This window comes from Epinephelus moara, chromosome 24 (assembly GCF_006386435.1).
Source record: "Epinephelus moara isolate mb chromosome 24, YSFRI_EMoa_1.0, whole genome shotgun sequence".
Lineage (NCBI taxonomy): Eukaryota > Metazoa > Chordata > Actinopteri > Perciformes > Serranidae > Epinephelus > Epinephelus moara.
In genome coordinates, this window is record NC_065529.1 from 17,198,868 (window position 1) to 17,211,652 (window position 12,785).

General features: G+C 38.9%; 1 protein-coding gene and 3 non-coding genes across 5 annotated transcripts in view; all 4 read right to left on the reverse strand.

Moving 5' to 3' along the window:
- The window catches only part of vamp3 (vesicle-associated membrane protein 3 (cellubrevin)), an 81,807-nt gene that overhangs the window by 6,175 nt on the left and 62,847 nt on the right, over positions 1-12,785 (reverse strand). The window contains exon 1 of one of the 2 annotated variants that reach the window (XM_050039024.1): positions 4,703-4,822. The exons of the other annotated variant lie outside the window; for it this stretch is intronic. Coding sequence (XP_049894981.1) covers positions 4,703-4,704 — 2 coding nt within the window. The 5' untranslated portion in view covers positions 4,705-4,822. Of the gene's footprint in view, positions 1-4,702; positions 4,823-12,785 lie in introns of those variants that run through there. 2 annotated transcript variants of the gene reach the window in all.
- On the reverse strand, positions 10,419-10,491 carry trnar-acg (transfer RNA arginine (anticodon ACG)). Its single transcript has one exon. It is a non-coding gene; the product is annotated as a tRNA-Arg (tRNA).
- trnar-acg (transfer RNA arginine (anticodon ACG)) lies at positions 11,348-11,420 on the reverse strand. The gene has a single exon. It is a non-coding gene; the product is annotated as a tRNA-Arg (tRNA).
- On the reverse strand, positions 12,429-12,501 carry trnar-acg (transfer RNA arginine (anticodon ACG)). The gene has a single exon. It is a non-coding gene; the product is annotated as a tRNA-Arg (tRNA).

A 12,785-nucleotide genomic window follows, 5' to 3' on the forward strand; every position in this document is an offset into this window, starting at 1 on the left:
TCAACATTAAAAGACAACCAAGACAGCTGTAGATGAATCTCTCCTCTACCTTTACATGCAAAGCAGTCATTGCACACAGCAAGCAGGCACACCCATACATACTACAATACAAACATAAAACCCACAAAACATTTATTATGTTCAAAACATCTCTTATCAACCTCTGAGGCAAACAAAGCTATAAAGGAAATTGCAGGTACCAGCTTTGTATGCCTTTTTGATAAAGACAGGGACATCAAAGTAAAATATCAGATTCATATTAAAACAAGGTATGAAACAAAAGTACAAGCTAAAAGGGCCAAAGGACCTGATAGTGAGAAGTACAAATTGACCCATTAACATTTAACTGCAGATTACATCTGCTGCACACCAACTCTCACAGGAGGGTGACAAACCAGATCATCCACACCTGCAATGACTTCCTGACCAGGACACCGCTGACATGCTCAAACCCTCACGTGATATTAAAGAAAAAGGGCTCGTCTTACTTTTGGAAAACACCGATAACTGCTTATGAGGAAGCAGAGTGCAGCAGTAACACAGGATGTGTATATTCTAGCCAACTTTCCTCCACCTCTTTTAAAATCCCAGTGAATTTACCAACCCAACCAAGCCTTACTTGTGCTACAGAGAGCATACCATCAGTGCTTTAGCTTAGTATCAATATGTGAACAATCCTCATGTACACTGCTGCATGACAAAACAAACCTATTTGTCTAACAGCCGGTTGATCCTGCAACCCAGCTGTTAGTTGTCAAAGAGCGGCTGAGAGAGTAGACCCTTTTACACTTCCTATTCAAGGTGGGAATATCGTGCCATTATGCCGCATCACTGTGCTTTATATAAGGTACAATCACAGAATAGGGGGACAGAGTGGTCTTGCCTTTAAGCCACCATTTGAGGTAGTAACAGTGCTGAAATAGTGTCTGTATAAAACAGGATAAGCAGCAGGACAGGACCACGGGCAGAACAGATTGACGTTCTGTTATGCGTGCGACCCACTGCAGGAGATTTAAAGAGTAGCTGTTAACAGTTAGCAGCTAACTCAAAGAAGAACAGCGGCTGTAACTGTCCACAAATTGGGAAAATGATAAGATATGAGACACCTCATCCTCTAAGCAGAGGATAAGATCAGCCGCCATATAACAGAGAGGGTAAATGATTATCATTGCCATGTTTTGCCATTGTTATTGTTTATAAAGCACTGCTGTCAACACAAATGTTTCACAACACACTAGAGGCAGACGCTGTTGTGCTACAGGTAACACCCATCACGTCTGTTTTGATTCCGCGATGCCAGGATGCAGTCTATAATCATATACTCGAGCGGAATGATGCCGTCATCATTTGGTGCTGTGTAAAAATGCCACGGGTGCATAAAGAAGATTTTGTTAAGATTTTGTAGCAACCTAAAAGTGTGATCTCTGTGTAAGAAGGTCTAATGTAACCATCAGAGCCAGCCAGAGTGCATAAACATCTGTCAGCATTTCAGAGTGCAGCTGATGCCCCCTTTAAATATAGCATTGGTGTAAGAGTGAGATAAAACAGCTCATGTACATTCCAGCTGTCTAGGTTAAAACAACACAGGAACATATTGCAGTCAACTCTGTGGAAACTATGCTGATGTAGGCTGCCAAGTCTAACCTACTACATTTCCTGAAGAGAAACAATCCATGACGTAACTCCTTCCAAAAGGAAGATAAACACCAAACCTAACAATGGTGAATAGGTGGGCTAAATTAAATGAGTATGCTCCCCCGTTAGACGCCTTCAAGAACCCAGAAAGGCAAAACAAGTTCATGTTTACAGGTTTGGTGACACAGGTTGGACTAGAGCTGCAGGTAAGAAGGTGTAGGTGTGGGGCTGTAGGCACAGCAATCCTGATTTGTTTGACCAACAGTCCAAAACCTAAAGACATTTAGTTTACTAACATCAAAGACTTAGAAAAAACACAGGGGAAAAAATACTTTTGATGAGCTGAAACTTGTGAAATCTGTGTTCATTTTGCACAAAAAATACTTAAATGATTAATTGGTTCTCAGAATAGTAATTAATTTTCTGTTTATCAACCAGTCAGTTAGTAATTCCTGCTGCCTGCCCGTCACCATACAGATGTACCACTGCCACTTGTGTTTTTATCAAATGTCGAAGAATTTTTTGGTAGAATTTCTGCTCTTTATGAGTGACCATGTCTTCTATTGACCTTTTACACAGCAGATATTCAGACTTGTCATACTACAAAAAGCAAAAGCGCAGTCACTAGCCTCTTGGTTGTATGCCTCTGCAAACCCGTAAAGTGAAGTGAAGAAAATGCTTCAAATAGGCTCTGGATCTTGCTGCAAATAAGGTACATATTCTAAAATATGTATGCTTCACACACATCGTCAACCCGACAGCACAGAAGATCTACAAACACCACAGTTTGAAGGTGGGCACCCAAGATTAGTGTCACCAATTCAGTATTCGATCAAATATCTCCCCTTCTGTTCCTGACTTAAGACATTGAATAATGCCCAGAAAAGTGTTTTTGCAGAACATTATGATGTCACAGTGAATTTGACCTTTCATTTTTTGTATATAAAATATTGACATGTCATCATTCTGGAATTTCTCAATTATGGGATCAATAAAGGTGTATCTTATCTTATCTTCTATCCTCTCTTATGGCCACAAATAGTGACCTTTGACCACCAAATTCTAAGTCAGTTTGTCTTTGAGTCCAAGTGGATGTTTGTGCCAAATTTGTAGAAACTCCCTTAAGACCTTCTTGAGATATTACATTCATGAGAATGAAATGGACGGACATATGGACAACTTGAAAACATAATGCCTACTGCCACGGCAGCATAAAAATGGATGATGACATCATTTCATTTAAGTCATACCAGGTTAGCCAGCTTGAAATTGGCCTGGTGTAAACAACAGCAATGATTCATGATATTAATAATTACACCTGCGCACTTCCCCTACTGCCCTATTGACATGTCACAATGTCTGCCACGTAAACAGCCTATTGACTGCATAGTATAAGATGTGTTCACAGACTTAAAACTGGAAGTACAAAGTCATGGCAATTGCATGAGATTTTCTTATGATAGGACTTAGCTTCACTTTGATGTTTTACTGTTCACTTGTTGATGAAAATGCCATGTAAGAAACTGGTTCAAATGGCTATATGCTTACCACATACATCCATTTTCTATGCCATGACATCCAAACTGACTAAACAAGGTCTTCCTGAAGCAAAGGAGCAGCTGATTTGTAGAAAAAAAACCTGTCTGCTATTACCTATACTGTATCAATTTCAACTTATTTGTTAAACCAAACAGAAAAAAGATGTTTAAATTTGGCTAAACATGTACCTACTCTACTGCACTGTAAAAGTGTAAAAGAAACTGTAATGCATGCAAACTAGGTAGCTAAGACATTGTGTCATGTACATGTGTAGTGTGACTGTATTGTGCATCATAGCGAACCGTTGGCTGATTGCATCACCTAAGGCTGAGCAATGTCAAAACACTTACAAAAACAACATGAAAAGTGACAATCTTGATGACATGATTTGTGCTATCCTAACATCATAAAATCCAGTCTGTAACACCGCCCACCACTGAATCAATAAAAACACCACTAAGTCTATTTCAACATGCAAAATCTGGGTTGCAAATCTAAAAAAAACCCTGGAAAAATCAACTGACTGAAAATCTGACGTATTACTTAAAGACTGTTCACAAGGCCTCTAAACCTGGAGCTGACTTGAGCATGCAATAGCATCACCCACACAAGTACTATTCAAATATGGATTGATTTGATCAGGGCTGCAAAATAACTTCGGAACATACAGGATATTGTTTTGCCCTTGTACATTCTGAACTACATTCATATTATTTAGACCGACTTCCTGTGTTGAGTGGTACGTATGAGGTTGTATGGAAACGGGTGAAGGGATGGGGGAGGTGATTGAAAATAAGGAAACGGGAATTTGATTTGACTTGCGCTGTTTTTCTATTCTAACCTGACCAACGTTTGATAAACAATGAATGCTAACAATAAAACACCAACCAGTCCTAGCCACACCACTGCAATTACCCTTTTATCAACACTATGCAATTAATGACTACCGTTAACGTTACTGGCATGTTAGCCGTCAATACATGTACTGCTTTAGACGTGTTACCACTAACTTTACTTGTACTTCACTTTAATTGTGATGACTCCCAATCACAATTGCACTATTAAAAACCACAACTAAACTACGTAATGTTTCAGCTCGTTTTTAACTGTATGTATACACGTAGGTGGTGGTGGTTAAGGCAGAAAGCTCGAACCCAAAGGAAATGCTAAACTAGCATTGTCCAGCATTAATGTTTACGCACTTAAGAAAGTTACACAAGCCTGCAATCTATATTTTTCTTTAACTGTCTAACTTTTCTAGCAAGTGGACGCTGACATAGTTCTGTTGGGCAAAACTGCCAAGCTCTGATCGTTAATGTAACCCTGTGCTGGCTAACGTTAGCTTAGCTAAATCTGAAAAACTACCGTCCTAGCACTTGTTGCGTGCTAACGTTAGTTGCAAAGTTTTGGGCGTTGCTTTTCTGTGATCCTGTTTCACCAAACTACCCGGAAGGCCGGTATGTTAGGCAGGTTAGACCGAGTAACATTTGATTTTTAACAACTTTTGGTAGAAAGATGATGGACTTACATTATGGCAGGTTATTTCTTTGTACGATACCGCCGCTGTTTCTTGTCTGTGAGCTAAAAGCTAAAGTGTCAAGCCGTAACAGTTACTGTCGTCGGTTGTTATGCTGCCTTCGCGTGCTATGGGAAATATGATAAATAATACGTATGCAAACGACAGATAATTCGTGTACTAAATAAAACCAGTAAGTGAGAATTTTCTTTTTTCTTATACATGTGCAGAGATGTGATGGCAAAATAGTAAGATAATATAGCCTACAGAATAACTTTTAGTACAATGAATATTCATAAAACCCGAAATTGTGAAGCCAATTTCTCTATTTGTATTATTCCTCATTCACTGTGTAATCATGCACATATGCTGCTGCAATACTAGATTCTTCAAGTAAAATATCCTCCAGGAACAAGCTCACATTGTTTGGTACATTTTGTTGTTAGATTAAAAATATCGTATTTACAACTAGAAGTGGAAAAGTGTGAGCCTACGATTAGAACTTGAAGGCAGCATTAAAGAGGCAGTACCATAGCCAGTCGCCCCCTGTGCATAGCTACAATTATTAACGCATTACATTAGATCATAACATTTAAGGGAACTTGCACTTAATATATGGCAAGGTACGATATTAGTTATTAAAATAGAGGAGAAACACCTCAAATCTGTCTGTTTTCACCCTCCATGCATTCTGCTGGTCACCTGCCCAGTAGATATGCGAGGAGAAAGCGACCATCAAAGCCCGTGATCAGCATGTGACAAATAGGAACTAAAACTTTGCAGTGTACATTCCTTAAAGTTTGGAGTATCCTATGAAACGTAGCCTTTTTCACAACTGACAAATTATTTGAAGTAGTCCACGTGGGCAAAAATGACATGATGTAGTTTGTAAGTGTGATTTAGTTGGAGAAAGCAACAAAAATGTTGGATCATCTTTGTTGCTTGTGTGCATTCCTCTGACTTATAAATAGAAACTACTCAGGGGACAATGTAATGCTTTGTTTCAGAGTTCACCAATCTAAATTAAGTGCAAAAGGCTACAAGAGCTGTGCTATTTTTCCTGGCAGGGAGTGAGGTGTTTCCTGCTAAAGCCATTAATCAGTAGGTTGGTGTTGATTCCCTGGATTGTTTTAACCAGTAGATAGACTGAGTGCACCAAATCATATCAACACAACAACAGTGACAAAGCAGACAATACACACAGCTGAAAATTGCAGAAAGGAGTACACACAAGCACAGGCGTAGATTTCAGGGGGGTCGTAGGGGACACAATCCCCATTTAGAACATGTGCTTTTGTGCCCCCAATAAAAACATGAGCAGAAGACTTTTATTTTGGTGAAATTAAAGACATTTCCACTAAAATTGATGCAGAAAATGGACAGTTAGTGCATGCTTCCCAAGACCCACAGGTTTGTTTCAACCCTCTGCAAAAACAAATTTCACCCAGTGACAACATTTAAGTCATCACAGTACAAAATAATTAAAATAGCTCATGAGTTGTGTTTTGGAGCTCTTGAATGCAACAGTACAGATGCAGTAGCCTGTCATCAGCTGTGGATTACTACTTCAGGGCACTTTGAAATTCATCTTTACTCAGTGACAAATTTTTTTATTTCTTTTGGAGGATTTTGGAGGGCTCCTTTACTAGGGTTCAGAGACGTGGAGAAACTAAAACCATTGAAGCTGTTCTGGTGGCTCAAAGTGGTCCAATATCTTACTGAGATCATTAATGTTCCAGTCCTTTTGTTAAACCCATCCATATCTACCATTTACCACAAAATGAGACATAATTTGTAAACATACATACAATATACATTTATTAAAATGTTCATATGAAGATTCCAGTTGAGAATGGTTACATTGCACTTACGATGTACGACGTGCACATAAGCTTAGGTAAAATATATTTTTATATGTCACTTGTAAAATACTACAAAATTGATCTAATATTGGCGTACTTTTAAAAATCTTAATAAATGATACAGTGTTTACAAGATATTCTCAATTCTATCTTCTAACATACTGGATATCTACTATATTCTGTCTTTTGTTTCCAAGTTACTGAGCTGTAACAATTAACAGTATCAAGTAGGCTGCTACACTTACAACAATAACTGGAGGTAACAAATAAGAAATGTTCTTTATTATCTTTCTTAATATGTTAACTTAAACAAAAATAAATTATACATGCAAGTTAATCTGTAAAACAAATCATCTTAATTGTATAAATCCTTTGTTCAAAGATTCACATTAGTGATTAGATTTTTCATGTATTTCTAGTTGTAATGTTTTTTACTGATATACAATCAACCTAAATTGACCTTGATACCAGGATGCGTTTGAGAAAGCCAAGCTTCCCTCGTTCCAACAACAACATATTCGTCTTGCGCTCTCCCTCTTGGTTACATCCCAGATCCTTCATCCACCACAGCTTCCCCTCCAGGCCTCTGCTATAAGACAAAAGAGTTTCTAGGCTTTATACATAAACACCTTGTGCAATGTGATATAATGAAGTGCAATGTGATATAATGAAGAACTTCATGAAGACAAAATGAAGTTGAGATTCAACACTAAACCTTTACAACTTACATAGTTTATTTCTTTTTGAGTGGCACCTCCATTAAACAGCAGACTGGAACTCTCCTCCTGTAAATAAGTTTTAATTTAGTTGTAATTAAAATTGTAATTATTCCACAAGGCAGTGATTGCTAATCGTATCCATGAGGTCCCTCCTAGGAACAAACATAATTTATAGCATGAGGACTTTGTGAAACAAGTAAACAACATGTATCTAAATGTTTTACAACTCGACAGAAATCCTAGTCGATCACATTCCGCCTCTCTGCTGGCTTTCATGCTGGTCACCTGATATTTGCAGCAGGTGCACTAAGTAACAAAGTCAAAGTTAATGGCCTGCCCTCACTCCATCTTTTCATTTCAAGCCTGGTATGTAGGAACACAGTGATGGATAAAGCCTCAGTGCCTTGCTTGATTAGGTTACACCTTATCCCTGTTGAACAGAGGAGTGCTTCTCAACCCTTGAGGTCCAGGTTCTCTGGACATGATCTTTATTCATGTGCTCCATGTGGATAGAAGCTCCCTCTGTGCAGAGACCCAGCTACCCAAACAGAGTGATGGCCCATTTTAAAGTGAGACCTTCCTGTTGACATCGTCTTTAGTTACTGAATTCATTTTGATATTTTTTTGTTACTTTGTTTTAGTCAAAAGCTTGACCTGATTTAGTTTAAAGTGGAACATGGAGAGATAGTAAATTAATAGACAGAAAAGAAAGTAATGAGTTACACTATTAAAGGAACAGTCCACCCCAAAATCAACAATACATATTTCTCCTCTTACCTGTAGTGCTATTCATCAGTCTAGACTGTTTTGGTGTGAGTCGCTGAATGTTGGAGACATCAGCTGTAGAGATGTCTGCCTTCTCTCCAATATAATGGAACTAGAGGGCACTCAGCTTGTGGTGCTGAAAGCACCAAAAAATACATTTTAAAAACTCAACAGCAATGTCTCTTTCCAGAAATCATGATCCAGTTACTCAAGATAATCCAGAGACCCTGTTGTGAGCAGTTTCATGTAGGAACTATTTTCTTTCTACCGAGCTACATCTGCCAACTGTATCATTGCACAACAGGAAGAGTGCATCTACTCATAGATGAGAGGCTCGGCTCATGCTTGTGACAGCATGAGATGTAAACATTAATGGCATCCTCCTCAGCTCAGCTGTAACGTTAGCAAGGTCAGTGGTGCTAGTTAAGCTAGCAATAGATGCACACTTCCTTCTTCTGTGATACAGTTGGTGGGGGTAGTTTGGTAGAAAGTAAATAGTTCCTACATGAAACTGTTCACAACAAGGTCTGTGGATTATCATGAGTAACTGGGTCATGACTTTGGGAGAGAGACATTGCTGTTGAGTTTTTCAGTTTTATTTATTTATTTTTTATCATGGAGCACCACAGGGTGAGTGCCATCTAGTTCCATTATATTTGAAAGAAGGCAGACATCTCTACGGCCAATATCTCCAACACTCAGCAACTCACACTAAAACAATCCAGACTGATAAATAGCACTACAGGTAAGAGGAAAAATATGTATTTTTTGATTTTTGGGTGAACTGTCCCTTTACGAAATAATTTGTCAACATGTGTTTCTCCAAATAACAGCAAACTAAGACTAACTTGATGTATTTTCAGGTACATTATTGTTATATTTAATCCTCTATTGGCATCAAATGTGAAAGACAGAAAAAAATGACAGAGAACTTACATATCCTACATCTTCTGCTTCCATCTCCTCTCCAGACTCTGTGCTGCAGCCTCCAGGAAAACACTCAGACTCACGCTTCTCTCTTATCTTTTGAAGGAAGTCCATTGCTGTTGATTTTGTCAGCAGTGCTGTCTCATAAACAGGTGACACACATGCATTAATTTGCCAGATAATAACCAAGAGATCGTTTTCTTTCTTGAACTATCAGTCATGCTGCATCATTAAAACATCTCACCTCCCTGGCAGACGTAGGGGATCATGAGCATCACAGTCAGCAGTGTTGCAGCCATGTCGTCATGCAGACTCTTCATCTCTCACACACTTGAGTGTTGAGCCCCCTTGCAGCTCCTGGCACTTTGTGACTGTCACCAGAGAAGTCCCCACGCCCACCACCCTCCCAGCTTCATTCAGGCATAGGATGGATTTGTACTGAGCAGTGGGGAGGGAACAAATGTGTGAGTGTGTGTTGAACATATTATAACTATCTGTACTGTGTTTTGAAGGCCTTGTGAGAGATAAGACAAGTGTTTGTGTGATGGTTTGTGTATGAAGAGTGCAAAGTCCTAAGAACAGATTTTGGCCTATGAAGAATTTTTAAAATTTTGAAGGTCAGTTTATAATATAGAGACTTTGTATTTGCTGTGGTGAGTAGAATGATGACCTCAGATTCACTTTTACTCACTGATAGGGCATCCAGACTTAAGGTAACAGAGCTTTAAACAGTGAAATAATTTTCAAATCAGACGACCCTCAGGTGAAATCTCTACTCAGTACTTGTATTAAATGTCCTGCAAATCATGCTTTCTATGTGATAGATCAATTAAGAGAAGCAGAAATTATTTTAAAAAGGACTGGCAGCAATGTAGGCTATTTTACAATAATAATAGGCTCTGTGCACAGAGCCCATTGAGACCAACTGCACTGTGACACTCAAGTCATGGAGGCCTTGTTTCTTGACCATGCTGCCATCTACAGGTGTAAATTAAATGTACTCAGACTACATGGGAGCCATTTTTACAGTGCACTCAGCACAGTGCAAGCACCCATATGACTCGCACTGTGCTGGATCATGGCATTTGCTAAAAAACACTCATGATAAAAGTTCAGTTCCTATTCAGCTTAGTGATTCAAGTTCTATAACTAAATCAAGTATTTATGTCTCACACTAGAAAGATTTATTAAAACACTTGTTACCTGGCATTAAGACATGATGAGAATTTTGTCCTGATAAACAAGTCTATATGTCAGTGTACATCACTAGTTCCTAACCCTCAACCTATCTTGGACTGATTTCCAGCTGAGCCACCAGCTACAGTACAGAACATTTTTATATGAGCCCTGTTTACGTGTAACATTTTTTCCGTATTTTATTATAACTGGATGCTAATGTGTTACATGATCAGTAGAGTGTCCTGGATGCTCTGCAACAATGTAAGAAAAGAGCATCGAGCCAGCCAGGAGTCGAACCTAGAATCTTCTGATCCGTAGTCAGACGCGTTATCCATTGCGCCACTGGCCCTGCGGAGATTTCATGTAGAGTATGCCCTGAGTAATGACTGTCAGGATGACGGCCTACAAATTGGAGACAGGCTTTAGTCCTGTCTCTTAACGAAAATAGCCTACTAGAATCACATTATGACTCACCCAAGACAAAAAATGAGTTAAGTATAAATGTACAAATAACTAATAATAAATCATAAACATTTGCATGCATGCATAAATAAAATAATAAATAATGGAGAAGTTATTAAACAGGACCTAACATTTATTTTTTTGCATATTTTTACATTTTTGTACAACTACATCTGTTTATTTCTTTGTCTTGCAATTATCTATTTACGCATTTCTTTATTCTTTTTTATTTGTTTCTGAATTCCTGTATTTATTTATGTATTTATTATAGGCCTACTTCTGTCATTTTTCGTCCTTCATATATCTGTCCCTCCTGAGGATGTGACCTCTGTGACACAGTGTACACACACTGAGTGACAGTTACATATTCAACAGCAGCTAACAAGGTTGCAGTTGTGTCTCATGTTGTACAAATAACACTAATTTTAGTCCCATCGGTTTAGTGGTAGTTTTTTGATTATTTGGTCAACTATCAACCAGCAAGGAAACATTTGCACCCAACAGGCAGAGTACATCCTTACATATTCTCTTCTAATTAATGTAGGCCCCTACTGTATGTGCTGTTGATTTCAAGTTACATAGCCTATAGCACCCTGAAAAATTCTTTTATAGAAAAAAGCCACTTCATAGATATGACAAGGCCGATGTATGCTAGTTTATAAGGCATCGACTCTAACTACATGTAGTGGTACGATTTTTAACTGCTTGTGTTTATTCAAGTTGTACATCTACTGATTAAAAGCCGAGCCAGCCAGGAGTCGAACCTAGAATCTTCTGATCCGTAGTCAGACGCGTTATCCATTGCGCCACTGGCCCGATGATGAAAGGAGAATTAATGCCCCGAGTACTGACTCGCAGGAACCCCTCCCTTGTGATGCGGTGTCTGCCTTTGCTCTCAGCTTTAGGAGACTCACATTGGTGGTCTTCAGAGTACAGATGTCTTTCTCCATCACATTCTTCTCCTGTTTTCTTATGGGCCTATTGGAATACCTAAATTATTCTAAGTATTATTTGTTGTGTAAAATAGGCTAGTGTAATATAAGAGTAAACTACAATATATATATACACACAGAAAATACCACAGATGCAAGAGGTTATTACCTCATTTGGTTAAGTATTCATGAACTCAGCAACTAGTAATGGTTGCTCTGCTCCCACACTTGTAGCTGACTCCATTAACGTGCTTGGGTCCTCTGAACTCACACACATCTCACACACATGATTTTGGTCAGGCCATTTCACTGGGCTTCTCTTTCCTGCAAAGCACCTGCAAAGGAATTGAGTAGCATTGGTGTTAGTACAAAAAATGATATAACATCATCATGCTTGCCCAACAAAACTCAAGCACAGTTTGTTCTCTGAAATGGAGTGTGTGTCTAATATTTCTAATTCAAATGAGAATGTGCAACATTTGGTTGCCATTTGTCTGTAATACAGTTAAACATCCTGCATGTAAGATATAGAGGGATTTAGTGCTACTAGCACCTTTGCAACCAGCTGAAGCTTCAGTGTTAGGGAGCCAAATTGTGTGCAGAGGTCTCATCCTCTCAAACAATGGACACAGTGATGAACTGGTAATAACACTGAATAAAGCAGTTACATGTTACAAAGCAGTGTTTCTCCTATGCTGTTTGGAACATTACAGACTGCCTGCTAGGATGAGAGGGGTCACATGCCTAGGATAGCTCCAGTCCATATTACTGTATTGTACAAGATGCAAACAACCTTAGCGAGACACTGGAACAACATCATGACTAATCTGAAGGATGATGTTATGCAAATTTTATTGCAAGTGTTCATGGTTTAGGTGAACTGATTAAAAGCCGAGCCAGCCAGGAGTCGAATCTAGAATCTTCTGATCCGTAGTCAGACGCGTTATCCATTGCGCCACTGGCCCGATGGAAAAGCAATAGTTTTGCCCCAAATTCTGACTCACAGGACCACTTCCCTTGTGATGCGATGTTATTTCTCACTGCAACCGAAATCAACCGAAGCTGCTGTTAGATACAGCGTCTGCCTGTACTCTCAACTGTAGGAGACTCTACGGACTCACAATGGTGGTTATGTATTTAGGCCTGCTGTGGCTAATTGGGGATCCAAATCAAGAGTTAAAAACTTGGAGTTGGCAAACTGTGGACTGTGTCATTTCCATTGTGTATATTGCAGTGCCATTTTTGGTAA